The sequence below is a fragment of the Anguilla rostrata genome, chromosome 10 (genome assembly GCF_018555375.3).
Source record: "Anguilla rostrata isolate EN2019 chromosome 10, ASM1855537v3, whole genome shotgun sequence".
Taxonomy (NCBI): domain Eukaryota; kingdom Metazoa; phylum Chordata; class Actinopteri; order Anguilliformes; family Anguillidae; genus Anguilla; species Anguilla rostrata.
The window spans coordinates 600,712-624,304 of record NC_057942.1 but is presented as its reverse complement, the minus strand read 5'-3'; the positions used below and the strand labels follow the sequence as shown (position 1 = coordinate 624,304).

The following is a 23,593-nucleotide window of genomic DNA, read 5'->3' as shown; positions in this document are numbered from 1 at the left end:
TAAAATGGCACAACTAAATAACTTTAAAAAAATAAATAAAAGATCTGGGAAATTACGTTGTAAATGCACAAAACAGTTACAACATACAACAATTATTACCATACTAAAACATACCCTTAAAACTAAAACTATTTCTGTGCTACATACATATTGGTTCTAAAATGTAGTATAGAATCTTAGGCTACATCAGTCCACAAAATGAAAGTGTCTTGATAATTTTGAAAAATTTCACTCAACGCGTTCAAATGTATAAAAGACGTGGGCGCGTTTGGCATGTTAGAATGTCTTATGCCACACAGGTACCCTAACTATTAACACGAATCTACTAATAATACAAGATGCGATCTTTGACAGGGATACCCTGCACACAGTAATGTTTTTAAACAGACTCGTCTGTCTAACAGCAGAAGAAAGTATTGCCTGGAGAATATTAATAGTTTGATCTCCGCGGCAAACCCGCCCCCCTCACGTGACGGATATTTTTTTTCCCCTGGCTGCTCTGTGATCACGTGGTCCTCCCGTTATTTCCTGCGGTACCTCTGCCCGGTCTGCCTGCTGCAGTCTGCGGGTGCACGCTAACGGAGTGGCCGTCGAGAGATTTTCAGCGTTCGCTAGTCTCACCCTGGTCTTCTCGTTCTCGCCATCCTTGCAGGTGTTGGAAAGGCTCGTAGTTTCTTCTTTTTCCCAGGTTTGATTTGACGGTATCGTGGAGAGCGTGTGTACGGGCAGCTAGTTTTAACAATGGCGACAGCTGCGGTATCTGCCCCTGTTGGCGGCGCCCCGAACCCCGGATCGGGTGCTGAGTTGGTCCGTGGGCAGGCCTTCGACGTGGGTCCGCGCTACAGCAACCTGTCGTACATCGGAGAGGGCGCCTATGGCATGGTGTGGTAAGTTGCATTTTTCTTCATTTGCTAGTTGAGCTAGCGCGTAGTTCTCATCCGCGTTGCATTTCGGCAAGTGGTGCATCCCGTCGAATTAAACAACAAATCGTTTAAATTCGAGCTTCAGTACCACTGGCTGGGTGTACATTTTTGCTCACTACGTACATTTAGTGTTTTTTCCCCCGACTTCGCCGTGTGTCAGGTCTGTTCGTACTGACGACAAGTAGCCCAACGCTGGCTAAAGTACACAGTCCGACGCATACTTGTTGATCACTGGAGGCGCATCGTGTTTCAAGTTGTTACCCCAGCGGGCTCGGGGCTTCTTCTAGTTAGCCCGATGGCCTGTAGCGTTCGTCTAATTTCACATTAACTACGGCCTACTGCATAGGCTACACGGTGAAACGCTTTATCTTGACGGAACAGTATGTCCAGTGTTTATTTTACTTTGCTTGCCATTGTGGCTGCCAGACTCAATCCCTTAGATTGCCGATTTGCCAGTGAACATTAAGATCCGTTCGTAACGTAGTGGAAACATTCTTCCATTATTGTTCCAAATCAGTGGACTGTAGTTTTCAGGCAACTCTGCACAGAAAATTTCCTTTGGTAAATTTCACATTGGACAAAGTCAGAAGAGTGGCTTCGCGTGATATGGGCATTGTGTGTATCTTAACATTATACATTTATAGCTGTGGAATATTTGATTAGCTAGTTTGCTGGATAATGTCGGTGTAGTAGGCTGGCTAGCTCGCTTGCTAACAGTTGCGGGGTTAATGGTATTTGAACGCTGGGCGCCTGGTTTAAACGGTGTAATATGCTAGCCGTTCTCCGTGGGAGGTCGCATTGTCTAAGTAATGCTTCTACATATGCGAATTAATCTTTTAAAAACTGGATTCTCACTTGGGGTTAGTTTCCCGGCTACGCCTGGTCCAAGCAGTGCGTTTGTAATGTTACCAAGTTGACGTGTGATTTTCCAGGAAACCATAGCAGACTGAGAGTGTCAAAGCGGAGGGATGCGTTCTGTCGGTGCCCTTTCGACGGGAGTGTGGGTGCTGATGCGAGATGTTAGGAGGGGCGTGCAGAATGCCTGTTCCTCTACACATCCGTGCATCAAACGCACCGAATGCACGAATGCACAGCGCCACGGCACTTACGCCATCCGCTCTTTTGCTATACAATGAGTTGGAGTATCCTTGAGGGTTGATATAGGAACCATTTAAAAATGTTCGGATAATTTGAGAAGTTTTTTGTTTTGTACTGTAAATGTTCATAAAATCGATTTAATTTTGCCACGGAAGAATGTGTGACATTCTCCACATTTTATAAAAATGTTGCTGTGTAGTGAGAAGTGAAAATGCAAGTGTTTTTTTGTTTTGTTTTGTTTTGTTAGCTGATGTCGGGTTAATCTAAAATTCAAATGAGTTATATTTGCCATGTCGTGTACCAACTGTGGAATCTCAGCAGGTTTCTCTTTCAAATTGTAGTCTGACCTTCGACCTTTTCCTCAGTTCTGATGAGCATGTGCAGGTCTTCTTGTGGGATCTGTAATGACATCATGCAGAAATGAATTTGTTAATTAATAATAAATGAGTTTGCTGAGGTCTGTTTTCTGGGGGCATGCACATCGTCACCCTGAGATCAGAGGGACAGAGTGAGGAAGAGTGAGGATGCACCTCCATTTCGATCTTCTCCGGGTCGTAATGTTGAGCATAATTAGCATTTTTAATCTTGTGACTGGAAGACTGGGGGGGGGGGGGGGCTCAATCACCTTATAGATCATAAATTGTCCTTGACAGCACTGAGCGAGGGGGGGGGGGTGGTGGTGTGGGGGGGGGAGGGTTTGAAATGACCTGTTTGCATTGGTGTGCAGCTCCTGATGAACAGCAAGGTGTTGTTTGCGGTTCAGATGTGGATTTGCATGTAGGTAATCCTGCTCTGCAGAACTGAGTAGGTTCAGATGAAGCTGTGTGTGTGTGTGTGTGTGTGTGTGGATGCTGTTTTCGCTGTGTGTGTGAATGCAGTTATCGCTCTGTGTGTGTGTGTGGATGCTGTTTTTGCTGTGTGTTTGTGAATGCTGTTATCACTGTGTGAATGCTGTTATCGCTGTGTGTGTGTGTGTGTGAATGCTGTTCTGTGTGTGCGTGTTTGTGAATGCTGTTATCACTGTGTGTGTGTGAATGCTGTTATCGCTCTGTGTGTGTGTGTGAATGCTGTTATCCAGCTCACAGTCTAACGGCCCCATTTACTACTTCTGCAGTTATAACAGCTTTTACCACTTAAAGGAGAACTCGAGTAACCAAGTCATTTAAATATGTTCGGTTTGAGTGCATTGGCACACTAAGGTCCTGATTCTGACTGTCCTGATTCAGAGTGCATTTCACATCTCAGCCGCTCCTGCTCCGTATCTGTGCAGAAACAGCTATTCCACACACCTGTAGCCCAAATCTCCACTTTGACCTGCATGCACTGTGCTTTCAAAGAGTGAGTGTGCACCTGACCTGGGCCTGCATGGATTTAGTTTCTCTGAAGCCTCCTGCTGAATATATTGGGATGGGGGTCCAGGACGGGAGCAGAGAGCAGCCTTCTGCAGTTATAGAGGAAGCGTAGAGGAAGGGTAGCGGTACCAACGCGTGCCAGTCGCGGTATGTCCGCTACCACCGAGAGCGTTCCTCTGCGCGCAGTCCACCCGCAGGTTCCTCTGGGCTGCTCAGGAACTGCCTTTAGATACATCTTTAACAAGCCGTGCACATTGTTGTAAATTAATAACATTTTTGTTAACCTCACAATTAGTTGCACATTAACACATGAAAAATGTATTATTCTTAACATTTTTCATGTGCTGCTAGCATTTTTGAAACTGTTTAAAGTACTTTTTCTAAATATCTTTAATGAACAAAATAATTTCTCTTGAGGATATCTTGCAGTATTTTCTGTAATTGAAAGGAATACTATGCAGCATTTTTAGTTCTGCTGTGGCTCTGTGTTTGCAATCAAAGTCTCCTCTGTCCTCAACCCTTATTTATTTTATTTGAAACAATATTCAGTGCAAGCATAGGTTTTTCTGAGCACTGTTACTGTTTTGAGTCAGCTCCTAAAAGAGGTTATGCACAAGTTGCACACACCTGATTGCACTTAATATAGGCTGCTTATGTGAAGTATATGATTCTGGTTGGAAGTCACTCTTAAGCTATTTCAGAGAATGCATTATGTATGCATTCTCTGAAATATATCGAGATATGTATTGTATATTGCCAAAAAGCTTAAAAATAAATGTATATATTGAATGTGTGTGTGTATATATATATATATATATATATATTAGCCAGCCCTAGTTTCCAGTATAAATTACTCTCAATTTTATAATGGGGGTAAACAAGAAGAAATATTTGTGCCACTAAGCATGTACCATTAATCAGCAAAATAAAAGCATATTTTGTTTTTTCTTTGGGAAAATCCTGACTATTAAAGAAGGGATGGTGGAATTGGAAAGAGTTTTATTTTTATTTTTTAAGGCTCACCAGTCCATTACAAAACTGATATTTTAGAGGCCATGTTCTCCATTAATAAACAGACTGGGTTGAGGGACGGTGATGCTTGCTGACTTCTGGGAAAATGAAACTTTACCAGGAAATGTTCTGTCTTTTTTTTTTTTTTCTCTTCATAAACTCCAAAGTACTTGAAATGAATGGTGCTGTTAGTTTGGAACAAGCTGAAGAATTGGATTTGCCTTCCTGACATCCTTAACACCATGTTGTGGCTGGTAAAATTCAGTTAGCTGGGGATTTTCTTCATCTGCTAGTCACCTTGGCTGATTCTGAAAAAGCCCTCAGATCACAAAGGAATGTGTTATTGGCTGTGGGGCAGTCGGGGCAGGTATACTGGCTGTGGGGCAGCAGTGGGGGCAGGTACACTGGCTGTGGGGCAGCAGTGGGGGCAGGTACACTGGCTGTGGGGCAGCAGTGGGGGCAGGTATACTGGCTGTGGGGCAGCAGTGGGGGCAGGTACACTGGCTGTGGGGCAGCAGTGGGGGCAGGTACACTGGCTGTGGGGCAGCAGTGGGGGCAGGTACACTGGCTGTGGGGCAGCAGTGGGGGCAGGTACACATGTTTAATTCCCCTCATGGGAGCGGGAGGCTGAGTGAAGTGCTGGATTGGGTTTGGAACACGCGGCGGTGTGGTGTCCAAACCCCCAGTCCCCAGTGTGAGCAGGGTGACCTCACCCCACCAGGCCTCGCTCGCTCGCTCACCCCACCAGGCCTCGCTCTCTCACAGCGCGGGTGAATGGAGCAGAAAGTGAAAGTAACAGGATTGGAATGTGAAGTCAAGCCCGCGCAGGCTGCCCCCCCCATGCTAATCCTGTTACCGATCAGATTCCCAGCGCCTTCGGTGAATAAAGAGATTTGGGCAGAACGTTGTTCAAAATTGTGGGGTCATATTTTGCAGGAAAAAGAGGTTTGTGCTAAATTATGAATGGGTAGGAAGGACACAGAACAGGACAGTGGTAGTTGGGGTGACTACTGCACAGAACTATGGGTAAGAGTTCTTTGCTCAGTGTAGGATGTTATGCTATGTTGGCAGCTGGACTAAATGCAGATTCCTCACTCACCTCGCTCCAGAGGACGTTATAATGAAGTGAATTTATGCTGGAATTCTTCCACAAAAATTGGTTCCAGATAGGAAATGATCCAGGTTTCGGAATCCATGCAGCAGTGAGTCTGTTTGCCAGTGTTGGATTTTCCAGCGTGTTTCCCTGCCTCTCCCCTCACTAAGCAAACACCCCCCCCCCCCCTCACCACCACCACGGGCCAGTCGGTCCTCCCACCCATTCCGTGTGCATAGCTATTCTGTTCCCTCATCAGTGCAGTTCTGCTCAGGCAGAGGCACGGGCAGCCCCATGCCTGGGCCCTGAACCCCAGAGGTCCTGCTGCTGTCAGGCAGAGGTGCGGGCAGCCCCATGCCTGGGCCCTGAACCCCAGAGGTCCTGCTGATGTCAGGCAGTAGGAATGTAGAGTGGAGCTTTTTAAATTAAAAGTATTTGTGCTCTGGATGGTAAAGGCTTATGGTCTGTGTTGATAACGCTCTTCACTGGGGGGTTGCTCTGTGGTACAGGTAACAGTCACTCATTAATCTGCCCCACAGTGCCAGCGACTGTTACTTTGCTGTTTGAAGGAGTTTCCTGGAATCTGGCCAAGGTGCACGCCTCTCGGACAGGAAATCCAGGCACTGCAGCCAAGTGGCTGACAGAGAATAAGCCTTTACAGCTGCTCTGAGCTCCTCCAGTTTACACACTGCTGCTCTGAGCTCCTCCAGTTTACACACTGCTGCTCTGAGCTCCTCCAGTTTACACACTGCTGCTCTGAGCTCCTCCAGTTTACACACTGCTGCTCTGAGCTCCTCCAGTTTACACACTGCTGCTCCAAGCTCCTCCAGTTTACACACTGCTGCTCTGAGCTCCTCCAGTTTACACACTGCTGCTCCGAGCTCCTCCAGTTTACACACTGCTGCTCTGAGCTCCTCCAGTTTACACACTGCTGCTCTGAGCTCCTCCAGTTTACACACTGCTGCTCTGAGCTCCTCCAGTTTACACACTGCTGCTCTGAGCTCCTCCAGTTTACACACTGCTGCTCTGAGCTCCTCCAGTTTACACACTGCTGCTCTGAGCTCCTCCAGTTTACACACTGCTGCTCTGAGCTCCTCCAGTTTACACACTGCTGCTCTGAGCTCCTCCAGTTTACACACTGCTGCTCCGAGCTGCTCTGCTCCTTCGGTGTGCTGCTGCGTTCCCTGTGCAGAAAGCAGGGTTTGTGGGGTTTGACTGTACTGTTTGTTCACTAGTTTTAATGAAATGGGTAAACCAAATGGTTCTCCTCCATTTATGCTGCAGTGTTGTGTAAGGTTCTCCTCACAGTTTTCAGCTGTGAACCAGCACAGGCACTGCACCTGTGCAGACACTGCACCTGTGCAGACAGGCTGTTTTGTCTGCATGGGGTGTTTCTCGCCTGCTGGTGTGTTTGTGAGGCAGGTCTGAAAAATGCTACTGTAGCTGCAGCTTAACGACTTCTCACCAAACGCACAGCGCTGTCACTTCCTGTTCCTGCCCTTTACTTCATTACGCTGATGCCCCTGCACTTCCTGTACTGGAGCTGTAACTCCGCAGCCCACCGCGGTCTGAAATCTGCTCTCTGACCCGGGCCGTCAAACCCCGTTTGGCTCAGAGGGAGTGGGAAGTGTGCCCTTTCAGGAACGTTCTCCAGAACGTTCTCCTCTTTTCCTTCATTCATTGAAACGCAAATGACATTTAATTGAACACGAAATGAAAGACTCTGGGTCTGACTTGAGTTCTTTTCGGAAAAAGCAGAGAATGTGTTTATAAATAAAAGGGGCTTGTTTAAAAAGCTGGAGAGCGTCAGTTAATGGCAGAGTCTTTAAAAGGGGCGTTAAGTGCATGTGTATATTGTTGTATGAAGCCACAAGGGCATACAGGACAGAACTGAAGAAAGCCTTAATAAGCAGAGGGACATATTAAATATATAAATACTCTGTATATTATGTCTATACATACGGTACACTGTCTTGGCTCATAAGTGCATTCCCATGACGCTGGAGAGGTATGTTGTGGAAAGTGGGAGGGATTTTATAGCATCATGTCAGTTGTACAAGTACTTGCAAATGTTTACGGTGGATGTTTATGAAAGCTTTATGAGGATATTTACAGTATTTCCTGTGCTGTTTATACTGAGTTACGTAGGGCTGCAGAAAGTCTGCAGGCACTCTGAATGGTTAGCAGGATGAAATATGTATATAATGTTCTAATATACAGTGGGAAATGTGTGTAAACAAGCTTTCAAGGTTAAAATGCATTTTTTAGGTACCTGGTCCCTACAAAGCAGGATAACTGAGTTAGCTGGATTACTGAGTTAGCTGGATTACTGAGTTAGCTGGATTACTGAGTTAGCTGGATTACTGAGTTAGCTGGATAACTGCAGAGTAAAACACGAACCCTCGGAACATGGACTGCAGTGGAGAGCTGTTCCAGGTTTAATCCAGATAACTCTGTAATCCTGCTTCATGAAACAGGGCCCAGGAATTGGAATTAAATGATCCTGCGACACACATTGAAATGCCTTCTGCCATCAGCCTGTACCACGGCTTGTTGAAATTGTAATAGTGTGATTGGCTGATAGCGGTGGCCGTGATGTGCTGGAGTTTGGGCATGCTCAGTGTGTGTTTGGCCCGTGCCGACCCAGTGCCACACGGCCCGGGTCGGCAGCTCGGAGGGCCTTGAAGTGTCAGATCAAGGGCGTGTGAAGGTCACGGCTGGAGAGACTGTAGGGCCCGGGACCGTGATCGATATCGCCACGACTACGCCAGCACGCTCAGCCGCCATTACGGCCAGCTTCCTGTGCACACGGTGGAGACGCCACGACTTCCTGTGCACACGGTGGCGACGCCACGGCTTCCTGTGCGTACCGTGTTCAGTTCGGCTGCCAGGTGAAGCTTTGACACCAGAGAATTTGGGAAAGGGCGCTCTAGTGCTCTGGTAAACAGGGTGTCGGGGCGTGTCCTGTACATTACCCTGCGGTGATGCCCCTCCCACCCCTATCGCCACCCCCCTGTGAAGCTGTGAATCCACCCACCCCTCTACCCCCCGCGGGGCTGAGCCCAGTGATCCTCTTGCCCCCCGCCCCCCAGCGATCCTCTCACCACTGAATGCTGCCAGGCTCCGGCTTTCTTCCAAACTCCAGCACAGGAACGGTTTCCATGGTAACCACTCCTGCGTTGACGTCAGTGCGCTACAGCAGTGCCAGGGTGACTGAGTGGAGCAGGGAGGGAGGAGGCGGTGTTAGCCTGTTAGCCTAGCGACCCGCCGACACGCTTCTTACACATTAATACAGTTTTAGATCATCAGCACCTGATCACACTAATATGCTCATAAAGATCATTCGACACCCGCTCACTAATACGCTCAAGATCAGACACCTGCTCACTAATACTGCTCAAAGATCATTACAGACACCCTGCTCACATTATTACTGCTCATAAAGATCATTACAGACACCCTGCTCACATTGAAATGATCTTTATGAGCAGTATAAATCAGACCCTGATCTCACATCAATACCGTTTATAAAGACCATGTTAATATGCCATATTATTAAGTCTGTCAAGCCCCTGTGGTCAAATAGCAGTTATTTAGCCTGATATTAGCCTGCTCACAGTGCTGACAACAACAAACAATCCTAACAGGGAAAAAAACTGTTTATTTATTTATTTATTATATATTTATATACTCAGTTCATATTTCAAGAAACATTTTGCATAATGGGTCATAACTGGTTTTAATATACTCCAGTGAAATAATGAACATTGATGAAATGCAGGCTGTACGAGAGCTGCAGAAGCAACAGGCCGAGAAACAGGAAAGTGATTATCAGCTCATTCCTGATAAGATCATGCACAAGTACTTATCTGCACGTTGGTACATCAGGTGTAAACGAACCGCACTAATCTGTATAAAGCACACGCTGAATCCCCAGAACCTTGCCCCCCCCCCCCCCCCAAATCCCTTTACATTTGTTCTTCAGATTCAAAGCGATTCAGATGAAAACTAGAGTTCATATGTAACTAAGTTAATATGCGCTTATTTCACTGCCTAAGTGTGAAATCTGTTGAAGGGGCCCGAGAAACGGCGGTCCTCTCCCGTGTGAGGTGCTGATTTCAGGGGAAGGCTGTGCAGTGTGGTGCTGGGTGATTTCAGGGGAAGGCTGTGCAGTGTGGTGCTGGGTGATTTCAGGGGAAGGCTGTGCAGTGTGGTGCTGGGTGATTTCAGGGGAAGGCTGTGCAGCGTGGTGCTGGGTGATTTCAGGGGAAGGCTGTGCAGCGTGGTGCTGGGTGTATCTCCCGTGTGAGGTGCTGATTTCAGGGGAAGGCTGTGCAGTGTGGTGCTGGGTGGATCTCCCGTGTGAGGTGCTGATTTCAGGGGAAGGCTGTGCAGCATTTGAGGTGCTGATTTCAGGGGAAGGCTGTGCAGCGTTTGAGGTGCTGATTTCAGGGGAAGGCTGTGCAGCGTTTGAGGTGCTGATTTCAGGGGAAGGCTGTGCAGCGTTTGAGGTGCTGATTTCAGGGGAAGGCTGTGCTTCAGGGGAAGGCTGTGCAGCGTTTGAGGTGCTGATTTCAGGGGAAGGCTGTGCATGCTGGGTGGATGTTTCTCCGTGAGGAAGACGCGAGCGGAGCAACGCAGGTCTGCAGCGTGTGTCTGTGAGGACAAGGCCGTTCCAACAGGAAGAGGCGCTGAACGCTTTCACAGTCGCCCATTATTACTGGCTAGAAGAGCAACAGCAGCCCCCCCCCATTGCCATAGCAACTACCTGTTGCATAACGGTCCTCTTGCTGTAATGTAGGTTAAGCGTGTAGCTGCTGTCTTAGGAAGAGGTTTCCCTCTAAACACTCCGACTCCAATCCCACAATGCACTGGGAACACGGAGACTGAAAATTGCAAACAAGTGTACACCTACACCTCTCTAAAGCTGAGCTGCTGGACCTGCGTCGCTCCTGATGGGAGGGGGATTGTGGGATTGCCTGGTTGCCATGTCACCCGGTTCCTGACCTATCTGTGGGGGGGCTGTGAAGCCAGCTCATCTTTGGCCTGTTGGGCGAGGTTTTCACTCATAAACTGAGTTTACAGCAGTGCTGCCTTTCCCCCATATCTGAGCAGAGGGGTGTGTGTGTCTGCGTGTGCTTGTGTATGTGTCTATGTGTGTCGGCGTGCGTGCGTGTGTGTGTGTGGCCTACATCAGATCTGGAAAGCAGGTTTCTTATTGGTGGCTGGCCAAACTCTCTGGCACTGTGGTTTGAGGAAGAGTATGGTCTTACCCACAGAGGAAAGCATTCCAGAGCATCCTCTGTATGTTTTATAGTTGCGGCGCTCAGTGGAGTTTTAATTCAGTTTTACCGTCAGGATGGGACTGCCTCAGAGTGTGGTGTGGGCAGGGCCAAAGGAAGGAGGCGGGGCCTCTGGTTCAGATTGACAGCAGGGTCGTTAAAAGCAGACTTTGTTCGCTGCCTCTGATTGGTGGCCCCCTGCCCAGTGTTCACCAGCCTTGTGTAACACGCTGTAAACGGTGTAGAGGTGTCCGGTGGTTTTGGCAGCTACAGAAATATCCTTGTTCATTGTTTGTACTTGTGCTGCGGTGTAATTTAAGCCCTGGGAGGAGCATTTCTGTCTGAATGCTAAATGAGTAAAAATCTCATTTCACTAGCGAGCCCAACTCGCCTTTATTTCCTCTTCTCTTTCTGTACACACTCAGTTTCTTCAGAGATTGCAACATAAAGGAAATGAGCTTCCTATCAGGCCTTTCCTCCTGAGCTGCTGTGCTCTGTGTGTGTGTGTGTGTGTGCGTGAGAGAGCGCACACGCGTAAGTGTGTGTGTGCGTGCGTGAGAGAGCGCACACGCGTAAGTGTGTGTGTGCGTGAGAGAGCGCACGCGTAAGTGTGAGTGTGTGTGTGTGCGTGAGTGTGTGAGAGAGTGCACATGCGTAAGTGTGTGTGTGTGTGTGAGAGTGCACATGCGTAAGTGTGTGTGTGTGTGGGTGTGTGTGTGTGAGAGTGTGCACATGCGTGAGTGTGTGTGTGTGCGTGAGAGAGCGCACGTGTAAGTGTGAGTGTGTGCGTGAGAGAGCGCACACGCGTGAGTGTGAGAGAGCGCACACGCGTGAGTGCGTGAGTGTGTGTGTGTGTGTGTGTGTGTGTGAGAGAGTGCACATGCGTAGGTGACGTGAGACCAGCCACAGCCACAGCAGACAGGATACTGGGCAGTAAGCTGCTCAGTGCAGATTATGTGTAAAAGTGGATTGGCGTGATCTTCTGTGGGCGGCAGCTCCTCATAACTCTTTAAATTTGGGCCTCCTGGCGGGACTGTGAGGGGGGGGTGATGTTTGGCATGCGAGGGGCAGGGAGGTGGTGCCCCCTGCAGCCTGTCCTGTTGGCCCAGCAGTGGGAGCAGCAGTGGGACTCTCTCTTTCCCTCTCTTTCTCTCTCTCTGTATAGCTGCACTTCAGCGCTGTGTGGGTGGATTGTGAAATGGATTGTGGGAGGGGGGGGATTAGCTCTGTACAGGCACATTTCTGCAGGGTTGCTGTGCCCCGCCCAGGATTCAAACCTTCAAATCCCCCCATGCTTCTACTTGCCTGGGTTGTGTGAGTGTGAAAGGAGGGATCCACAGGGGAGGAAGGGAAGAGTATACTGAAGTATGGCATTGTATAGCGCTCTCTCTCTCTCTGGCAAAGTGCAGTAGTTCTGCTCTTGGGTGGCAGGCCCGCCTCCTGCCAGTCACCTCATGGACACGCCCACTCTGTTCTGAGCCGGGGTTCCTTAGCTGTGTGATGCAGGGGAATGGACCAGTCCTCCCTGGTCCAAACAGGAAGTGGAGCATCTTTTTTAAAAAGCTGCATGGCACTGCTCCCTGCTGAAACAGCTCTCTCTCTTTCTCTCCTCCCCCCCCCCCCAGCTCAGCCTATGACCGGGACAGTAAGGTGCGGGTGGCCATTAAGAAGATCAGCCCGTTCGAGCACCAGACGTACTGCCAGCGCACGCTGAGAGAGATCAAGATCCTTCTGCGCTTCAAACACGAAAACATCATTGGCATCAACGACATCATCCGCACGCCCTCCATCCACCACATGAAAGACGTGTATCCTTCTCCGCGCTCCTGCTGTAGAACACATCTCTTCACACATGCAGCCCTGCTGCACCGCCTGCTTTGCAGTTAGCTGAGCAGTTTCCTGCTTTAAAACTCAGACGCATTAGTGCCCCTGTACCAGCCATTATAAAGCCCCCCAGGTTGCCAAACTTCTGTAAGTATCCAAAATATCCTTCTTTGCACATAAAACTGTCTGGGCCGGTAAGACATGTACACAAACTCTAAAAAGATATTTAATCCTTTGAGGTGTAAGATCAGAAATATGTGATTAGAATGTTCTGAACTGGACATTCTAATGCTGATGTGACGGTCACTACCGGCGACTGAAAGCAGTGAGAGTTCTAGAACACTGACTTAGGATTCGGAGAGAAATATTCCTAAAAACCAACTCTTCAAATGGTTAATAAACTCCAGAAAGTGAACTATCCGCTTAAACTCACTGAAAGTTGGTTTGTAAACATCCCACATTCCAAACATGAAGGCCTCCTCCAAAGGGTCTGATAATGTCGAGCATCTGGAATGTAAATATTGTGTTAATGGTAACATTTAGAGATTTATTATAAATATATTATTATTATTATTATAGACAGACTGTAAATGAAGACATTTTGTGAAGACTCATGGTTGCCCTTATTTCGTGATTCATTTCCCAGTTCAGAGACTTCCAGCTCTTTAGCGAACTCTGATTTGACACAATTTCAGCCTGTAGTGATTCACAAATGAACCATCTCTGAGCCAGACCCCCCCCCCCCCCCCCCAACTGATGAGCATCTGGGCCAATCGCCTCAGTGCTCAGTTAAACAGCGGCCAATCGCCTCAGTGCTCAGTATAACGGCAGCCAGTCGCCGCAGTGCTTGGTGAAGCAAGCGCTGGTCCAGGCGTCCATGTTGAGTAACAGCCAGTCCTCTAAGTGGCTGGAAGCACTAAGAAAAGGGAACTGCTCTGCTGCAGCTGAGCGTTGTGTAAATATTGCGCAAATGCACTGCAAGCTGGACGTCAGTTTGTTTGAGGATGCAGAAACTGTACAAGAGTTGCCAACCTTCAGCATGAACACGCCACTCTGTGGTCTCATTATAACGTTGTTCACACTCTGTTTAGATTGTACTGGACGATGTTTTTAGTGCAGGTGTGTCTGCGCGTTTGGGGCGCAGGTGTATTTTAGGGTATGTTTGGGGCGTAGACGTGTTTGTCCTTAACGGGTTGCCGTACAGGTACATTGTTCAGGACCTGATGGAGACAGACCTGTACAAGCTGCTCAAGACGCAGCACCTGAGCAACGACCACATCTGCTACTTCCTGTACCAGATCCTGCGTGGCCTCAAGTACATCCACTCCGCCAACGTGCTGCATCGCGACCTGAAGCCCTCCAACCTGCTCCTCAACACCACCTGCGACCTGAAGGTGCGCTGGCCTCCCTCACCTCCAACGCTCGAACCCTGACCCCTGACCGCAGCGCAGGAGAGAACCACTAGCACTTTGAGATTTATTTCTAATGAAAAGTGCATTACAAATTAAATGTATTATTATTATTATTATTAACCGCATTTCACCCCCTACCCTTCAATATGACTCTCACTCATGTGACCCAGGGTTCTACACAGGTGAAAACTGTGAGTAACACAGGAGCAAAGTTGGGCCAGTCACACACAGAGCAGGCACACTCAGAGATACAGCGCAGTGGTTTTAAAAGTCGCTCCCGCACAGTCACTGCAGCTCATATCCAGTGTAATGGCCCGTATTACAGACCATAATACTCCCCCCCAGATCTGTGACTTCGGCCTGGCCCGGGTGGCGGACCCGGATCACGACCACACCGGCTTCCTGACCGAGTACGTGGCCACGCGCTGGTACCGCGCCCCCGAGATCATGCTCAACTCCAAGGTGAGTGACCACGCCCGCTGTGTGACCACGCCCACGGTGCGATCATGCCTTCAGTGACCACGCCCACTGTGACCACACCCACTGGGTGACCAGGCCCGCTGTGTGACCACGCCCACTGTGACCACGCCCACTGTGCAGTCATGCCTTCAGTGACCACGCCCACTGTGCGATCATGCCCACTGTGACCACACCCACTGGGTGACCAGGCCCACTGTGCTATCATGCCTTCAGTGACCACGCCCACTGTGTGACTGCGTGTGTGTGTGCATAAGGGTGACTGTTCTCTTTATCCGGAATTCTCCACACTGCCCTCTGTACCGCTGGATTCCCTGGTTGCTAAGCGCAGTGATGGAGGCTGACTCTGGGGACGGGGCTGACGTCAGGGGGGGCGGGGGTGGGGGTAATGAACGGCTGGTCCCTCAGTCCTCCCGGCTGACTGATGAGCTGCAGGCCTGTGCAGACGCTTAATCGATGCAGAGCCTGTTTGCGCTCCGCTAGCTCTGTAAGGCAGCCTGCTTTGCTTGAGTATGTAATTCAGCGGCAAGGGGAAGGTGATACCAGTGAAGGGAACACGATACCAGGGAAGGGAGCACAATACCAGCGTAGGGAAGGCCGTGCCAGCGTAGGGAAGGCCGTGCCAGCGTAGGGAAGGCCGTGCCAGCGTAGGGAAGGCCGTGCCAGCGTAGGGAACGCCATGCCAGCGTAGAGGCAGCACGAGGACGCCGTGCCAGCTGGAATGATACACGTAGTAGCCGTGCCAGCGTGAGCCATGCCGCGAGGAAGGCCGTGCCATCCTGAGCAACCCTGCCAGCGTAGGGAAGGCCGTGCCAGCTCTCTGTATTTCCTGATTTCAGCTGAGAGCCGGGCGGCTGAACACCGCTCAACTCTTGCGTCATCGTGCGTGCCGAGGGCGCTGTTGTCATGGCGATGTGCTTTCCTGTGATTTCAGGTTCCCAATCCCGAAGGTCGGCTCATCCTGCGAGTGCTTCAACAGCCATTCGAACTCTGGACCAGCTCAACCACATCCTGGGTAAATACTCCTCCACTTATACACCCTCCTGCTCCTCGCCTCTCTTCCTCCATCTTTATGCAGTGGAGTAAAGTCTAAAATCTAAAGCTCAATCTAAGATGAGTTTTCTCTAATCTCATCTTGTGCTTTCTACATATTTTTCAATGTATGGATAAATAAAAGGTGAAATATAATTGCAGAAGCTTCATGTCAAAGGTAGACTTGTATATCTGGGCAAGTGTACCTTTATTCTGGCAAAGCAGATTTTACGTGTGTGGGGGGGGAACCGTGAAACTGAACCCTGAAGTTAGACTGACCCGGTTCAGCCGAGGGTGTGTTCTGACCCGAGACGAGCCCGCGGGTGGCAGTGGAGCGGGTCGGAGCGGGTCGGAGCGGGTCTGAGCGGGTCTGGGGGGAGTCTGGAGCGGGTCTGGGGCGGGCCAGGGCGGGTCTGGGGGGGGTCTGGGGTGGGTCTGGGGGGTATCTGGGCAGGTCTGCGGCGGGTCGGGGCGGGTCTGAAGGGCGAGGTTTGATTGGCTGCTCTGTTCCGCAGGGATCTTGGGCTCGCCTTCCCAGGAGGACCTGAACTGCATCATCAACATTAAAGCGCGGAACTACCTGCTGTCGCTGCCGCTGCGCTGCAAAGTGCCGTGGAACCGCCTCTTCCCCAACGCCGACCCCAAAGGTCAGCCGCCCGTTTTGAACCGCCATCAAAGCCTCCGCGCCCCTCTGGGGAGGCAGCCCAGAGTACTGCGTACATACTCTCACCTGCGTACTGAGTACTGCGTACATACTCACTGCGACCGACACTGAGTACGAGTACTACTCCACCTCGTCCCCATTCCCACTGAGTACTGGTACTGCGTACTCATCCCACTGACACTGACTGAGCATACTCCCGCGACTATTCCCACCTGAGCACTGAGTACATACTCACTCGTACCTGAGTACTGGTACATACTCCCCCGATCCCCCTTCACCGAGCACTGCGTACTGAGTACATACTCTCACCTGCATACTCCCCCATTCCCACCTGAGTACTGAGTACATACTCTCACCTGCGTACTCTCCATTCCCACCTGCGTACTGAGTACTCCGTACTCCATTCCCACTGCGCTCCATTCCACCGGGTACGGTACTACTCCGATATCCCATCCACTGAGTACTGATACACCTCCTCGTACTCCTCACCTGCGTACTGTACCGTACTCTCATGTGTTTAATGGTACTTATAGGTCCTGCTAGTGTTCAGCTGCCATGCTAACAGCACTGGGATGTTTTGGATTTTAGCCTTTACAGAAACTGATGCTGCCTCATATGAAATGGACATCTCTCTGTCTCTCTTTCTGTCTCAGCTCTGGATTTGTTGGACAAAATGTTGACCTTTAACCCCCACAAGCGGATCGAGGTGGAAGAGGCACTGGCCCACCCCTACCTGGAGCAGTATTACGACCCCACAGACGAGGTACAGCATTATTTAGTTATTAATTGAATATAAACTGATATGACACACATACAAACTCAAATATCACCTGTTCATTACACCAAACATCACCTGAAATCCACCTGTCTGAGTAACTCTGTTCTTTAACCCCCCCCAGCCTGTAGCAGAGGCCCCCTTTAAGTTCGACATGGAGCTGGACGACCTGCCCAAAGAGACGCTGAAGGAGCTCATCTTTGAGGAGACTGCACGCTTCCAGCCCGGCTTCAGGTCCTAAACCCCCCCAGGTAAATACCGCAGAGTGAACCCCCCCAGGTAAATAAAGCAGGTTAACTAAACCCCACACAGGTCCTGACGGTCTCTACTCTCGAGCAGATCTACTTGGCTGAGCATTGATGATAAAGTGATCCCCATCCCCCCATCCCCACTGTGGCTGATTGAGTATTGGTGACATCATGGGATGAGTCTGTCACGGGTGACATCATCAGCTTCCTGCCTCTGGGGTTTTAATCAGAGAAATGGAGCTTGTCCCCCGGGGGGTATGTCCCTGTGGCCCCCCAGGGGTTGAAACATTGATCCCTGAGCGTTTGAGGGCAGGATGTCTGCTCATGGGTCTGATGTGGCTGAGATCCTTCTCAGGGTCTGCCTGTCATTTTCCCATTAAAGAGGGAAACTGCCCTGAGGGAAGGAGGGCTCTCATTGGCTGAGAGAGTGCGGTTTGAAATCAGTGAGGAACGAGCACACTTTACACAGCTACTGCAGCTGCGCAAACAGCATGCGCATCTCCTGCAGCTGCGTAGCCCGGGAATGAAAGGACAGTTGCTAAGCGCCACGTGCTGAACGCAGCTGCTGAACCAGCCTGCAACAGCGGGGCCAGCCCTACAAACGCGAATGTCTGTGACTGACCGAGTGAGTGATGAAGTTACACCATTGGTCGGCCGGATCACGTGTGTTAGGTCTAGCCATATACTAGGTTTTAACCTGGTCTTGTTTAAAACCATGTAATCTGACCAAGAGGGGTAAGATGCACTTAAATGTTGCACTTAAAAAGGTGAAATGAAAGGTAATATGGGTGCGCCCCGCCCCGCCCATGTGCTGAGTGTGTTCCTCTCTCCTCCACAGACGGGCCCAGGACTGACTCCGCCCCAACGCTGCTGTTCTTCTGCTGGCTTCTTCTAAACGATGTGCTGTGGCCACGGCTCTGCCCCGCCATCTTTACCCACCCTGCCCCGCCCCTCACCCACCCTGCCCCGCCCCCCACTCGCCAACTATACCCGCCCCCCACTCGCCATGCCCCGCCCCACCCAATCGCTCTGGATCCGCGCTCACTATTTCTCCCCCCATTTTATTCTCTCTCTCTCTCGCCTGCTCTCCTCTGGCTGTGTCATGGGGTGTGGTTTTTGGGGGTTGGGGCGAGGGGTGTGTGTTTTGAGTGAGTTGGAGAGCGTAGGGTTTTGGAGTTTGTTTCAATCAGCCTTTTTGTCTTGCATTTCCAGAACAGAAATGGTGATTATTCTCAGATGTTGTCATTATTACGATTATTGTTGTTGTCATTATTAACCTTGAGATAAGACGGCGATGAGGTTTGAGTCTGTGTGTAATCCACCTCTCGTTGAGGCAGTGGGTGGGGTTTGTAAGATGCTCTCAGGCCACACCCACCACTGATCACTCTGTTTCTGCAGCACAGACACACATCCTCCAATCACAGCGGCAGACATGAACACATGCTTCAGCTCTGCGATCGCTCGAAGCCTCCCTTTCTGCCGCATTTCTGTTTGCTGTGAAGCTTGTGCTTCCTGCAGGTTTGATAGCAGGCGGGTTTCTGTCCTGACAGAGATGGATGTGTGTGTGTGTGGGATTGGGGGGCCTGGTCGGGGGGGGGGGTGGGCATGCACCCCACCCATCTCTGCTTGGGGCACAGAGATGTCTTTCCATCTTTTAGATCATCTGCAGCGGGACATGCTCACACAGGCATTATTACCTTCCACGAGGAAGGCCTGGCTCCCTGTGTGCTTCTACAACTCCAGCACCATTTTAGCTCCCTAACCCTTATACCGCTACTGATAGAACTAGAGCTAGTGCTACAGCTAGAGCTACTGCTACAGCTAGTGCTACTGCTAGAGCTACTGCTACAGGTACTTATTCAGATAGAGCTACCACTGCAGCTAGAGCTCTGTGAATTTTCTTTACACGCCCATTTTATCTCCAGTGCCATATTTGCCCAAGAAAGGTTGATCAGGGGAGACACAATCTCACCACTACTGGAGGAAAACCTCTCAATCCCTGATCTCCAGTCACCTTCAGCCCACAAGCCTGTAAGAACTCCCCTCTCAGGGCTAGGCCATGTTAGCCAATAGGAACTCTGGTCTGGTCTCGTGGGAGGTGGTTTATCGAGGTCAAAACTCTATTTTATTTCTGCATCTTTCTTCTCAGGCTGTCAAACACTGAGAGGAGGGACCTGAAGCCTGCCCCCCCTCCCCCACCACCCACTCAGGCCGCCATTGACTTCACCTCCCTCCCTCTCTCCATCTCTCTCCACTCTTTCGAGCGTTGTGCCTCTTCTATTCTCCCTCTGTGTTGAGTCAGTCTCTCTCTCTCCCTCTCTTGCCTTGTAACAGAAGACTGTGCCCTTGCCTGACTGTTAAAAGCTTTCTATACAAAGATGAAGTGCCACATTACTGGGCATTCCACACGGGAATCTCAGGATCCTCTTCCTGTCCCTCTGTGGTCTCACACTTCCCAAACGGCTTTCCTCACCGTTCCTCTATTTTAATGCATCAGCTCAGTCGCCCCCTCCATCCTAGAGCAGCCCATTTCAGCTCAGTCACCCCCTCCATCCTACAGCAGCCCATTTCAGCTCAGTCACCCCTCCATCCTAGAGCAGCCCATTTCAGCTCAGTCACCCCTCCATCCTAGAGCAGCCCATTTCAGCTCAGTCACCCCTCCATCCTAGAGCAGCCCATTTCAGCTCAGTCACCCCCTCCATCCTAGAGCAGCCCATTTCAGCTCAGGTGCAGAGCAGCTTCAATGTCAGTGATGGCTCCTCAGCCAGTTAACACCTGTTTGCATGAAGCGAGCGTACTCGTACAAATCTGAGCATCTTTGCTCCTGAACACCATTATCTTTGATCCATCTGCTGACATCAGTTTAAAATGGGAAAATAGGTGCAGTTGGAAGCTTTATTCCACATATATAGACAACTGAACTTTATAAAGCAGCTGTTTCTCTTCAGTACTGGAGTCAAAGTTTATTGTGTAATCCACCCGGATATGCAACAGACAGACCTGGCCAACAGGCTTTCATTGGCTATTTCGTGCTAAAGATTTGAACACCTCGCTTTGGATAAACTAAAAAGATATTTTCCATGACTTAAATCACAAAAACAGAAAAAAATAATGGGTATTGTAGTCATGGAAGATCGGCCAATGTGTCAGGTTGATAGGCCTGTTGAGGGACCATCTCCTCTGGCAGAAAAAACAATACATTTAGGTAAACCTCCCCTCTCCTTTCTAATGAGCATTCACTGCACTTAATATGTACTCACTGAAACGCCATATTACATGCTGTCTCAGTCCACACCCAGTCAGGTACAGTACTTCAAGGGTCTAAAGGTGGGGGTGGGAATTCTCCGGAAACACTCTGCAGATCCTCCTGTAAGATAGCTTGTGCTGGTCCCTGTGCAGCCTGTATGGTTTTGTGCCTTTATTGGTCTTGTATAACAAGATTTCCTGCTCAGCTTTGTTTAGATGGATCAGTTGTGATTGCAGTCCTTCATTCTCACGGTTATGTAATTAAAGAGAAGTTATATGGCATCAGCTTTGTGATGGTTATTCTGTATTGAAAAGGTGAAAAGATAGCTTTTTATTTTATTTTTTGCTTCTGGTCCCCACTTTATACCCCCCCATTTGCCTTCTTTTCCTTTTGGATGTTTTGTGTAAGCCCTTTTTTATTTGTAAAATGAATGTTATGTTTCTAGTGAATATTAATCTTGTTAAAGAATTGTTTCCATGTATTAAACTACTCCTCTGTAAGTATGTTTTGATTAGTAGAACATTTTATTGTGAATCTCACTTTAAAAAAGAAAAAAAAGAAAAAGGCAGTTGTGAACTTTGGGGTGCTTGCTAGCATTTCTTGCCGATAATAGAGGAAAGTTGGATTGTGGGATTTTAAGGTTCCTCTGAAGGAATGCACTCTAAAGGGCCATTTCACACTGGCCACAAAGATGGGCCTGCAGACTGCAGACCTCCATCTTGAATTACTGATGTCAACATTATTTTATCTGCCATGACCTGTAACCACCTGAAAACACCTGAATAAACACACTCTACCCTGCTCCTTTGCCTTCACGTTTTTACACAACATCACAATCTGGAGAAAATAACCACTTGGCTACATTGTCTTATCTGGAAAGAATTTTGTTATAGTTCTATATGTTATTTAATTTATTATTAATGATAGTTCTGGTCCTGAAGGCTGGCTGGTGAACTAACCCTCCAATAGCGCTGGATAATTCATGAATACATGGGAAAAGTTCATAAGGTTGTAGGATCATTGCGCTTTCCACTAAAACAAGCTACTACAAACGCATTGATATGAACACACTAAGCAGTCAAGCGTAATGAAAAGAACTGAACTCATTCAGTCTACTCGACTCAACCAACTGATAGTCTAAGAGGGCCGTCTGCTGGTTCTAGTATTACTGCACGGAGAACAAAAACAGCCATTAACTGGAAAACATTGAAGGGTGAAACACAGGCCTAAGATTCTGCAGAATGCAAGCGTAGCACGAAAATGGAAGTCTTGTTGCTTAGTAACCAAATGATTAGATTGCGGAAGGATTGACCGTACAGTCCGGGTAAAGTTACACAAGTTATTTTAAACGGTATTGTAGGATTCTTTCGGATAAGGATATCGGTGGTTGAATCCGTTAAATAAAAGGGATGGGGAACATAAATCGCGAATATTAATGCCATGGCTAAGGGGTTGCCACGCGTCGCTTTCTGCCAAACCACAAGCTCTTACCAATATTTATGATATAACACGGATACCAGTTGGACGTTACTTCATATGGCTCTCGGACTTAAAAGTATCGCTGAAATTCAAATCGCACCAGTCCCACGGTCCCATTGATAAACGTGAACCGAAAACAAAGATGTGCTTTTGTGGACAGAACGGAGCGCATAATTAAATCTCATTGTTGTCTTTGTATCACTGCCCTCTAGAGGTCACTGGGGTAAAATGTTAGACAAACTGATCCTTTGTGTTTTTGTTGTTGACGGACTGAATACCCACAGCCCTCTGTTCTGTCTCAGTGTGGGTTTATACAAGGCCCTGATATCATGACGTGTCAGCAGTGATCCCTCGTAGCCCAGCCCTCTGAAAACTTAATTTAATGCAGCATTGGAGCACATAAGCTTCTCTCTCCACCACACTACGCAGCGTGTTCATTATTGCAAGCCAGTGGTCAGAGTTAAATGTGTGCGTAAAGTAGAAGTAAAACCCGGTTCTCTGTGCAACAGTGTGTTTGTTTCAGTGAAAAAAATTCCACCAGTGCAACAGTGTTTTTGAAAAATGGCACCAAGATCCTGTGCTTCGCGTTCTACCCTGAAACCAATCCTGAAATCCTAGTTCTTAAGCAGAATTCAGAATGCCGGTCAACATGTAGACAGTGAAAACCTGCAGCTGAATTAAAGCTGTGTGCTGAGATTACATTACATGTATTTATTTACTGGATGATAGTCTGATCTTCCAGAGAGCTCCATAATGTCCCCCTGCCACACACACACACACACACACACACACAGAGGAACAGGGTCTTTTCTCCAGTCAGGGAATAAGCTGTGGACGGCATATAGCCATAATCCAGACCCCAGAAGCCAGGAGAAAATCACTCAGGCAGTCCTGTTCACCTAAGAGCTTCCAGCTTCAGTGCTGGGCCTCTGAACCCTGTAAGCACTGTGTACCTACTAAGGCTCCATTTTGGGTTTTTAGCTACAAGTTGCCAGGATCAGAAGCTCAACCCTCATCAGTACTGAGCTGGAGGCGTCCCGGTGCAGCGGAAGGCACCAGGACACAAACAAAATCACAGGCAACAGGCTGACATCTCAGCTGCAGTAGGCCCACAAAATGGACATGGTTATTCACCGTTTCATAAGCTTTTAGAACCTGAAAATTCCAGGATGTTTTCTTTCACTTCCTCCCAGGGGAAAGGGTCTTATTACGTGAAGGTCTCGTCATAGTCCTGAGGTTCTGGCTGAAATGTGAACCACCAGACCAAGCTCCTCTGCCATTTTCTGATCTATTTCACACGTGAAGCAGGAGGCTGTCAGTCCTCGAGTGCTCACACTTAACAACTGAAATAAATAAGAATAAAAACGGAGGCCTCGTTGTTGTGGGAGCTGCTGGCTAGCGTTAGCTCCATACATCGCAAATCACACACGGCATTCGCACACGTTACACAACGGCCGTTCCCCGGGGAAACGTAAACACCCGCGATCCCTGAGCCGAAAGAAGGGCTCTGACAGCACAGGAAGCGCTGGCGTCAGATAAAGTGTTGGGTGGTGAACACAACCAAGCGGAAGCATTTGGCATTTCACACAAACCCTATTATTCCAGCGCTGCTGTGAGTAAAAAGAAGCCATTTTAAAACAATAGGCTGGCATTTCACCAACAATGCCTTCAGTTCC

General features: G+C 48.9%; 1 protein-coding gene across 1 annotated transcript; it reads left to right on the top strand.

Moving 5' to 3' along the window:
• Window positions 1–517: 517 nt before the first annotated feature.
• Window positions 518–21,239, top strand: mapk1 (mitogen-activated protein kinase 1). The gene is made up of 10 exons (XM_064297494.1): window positions 518–887; window positions 12,385–12,567; window positions 13,788–13,977; window positions 14,341–14,510; window positions 14,596–14,621; window positions 15,407–15,487; window positions 16,020–16,151; window positions 16,822–16,931; window positions 17,068–17,194; window positions 18,030–21,239. Exons 1-9 carry the CDS (start codon window positions 742–744, stop codon window positions 17,182–17,184), a joined length of 1,155 nt encoding a protein of 384 aa, XP_064153564.1. The 5' UTR covers window positions 518–741; the 3' UTR covers window positions 17,185–17,194; window positions 18,030–21,239.
• The last annotated feature ends 2,354 nt before the right edge of the window (window positions 21,240–23,593 follow it).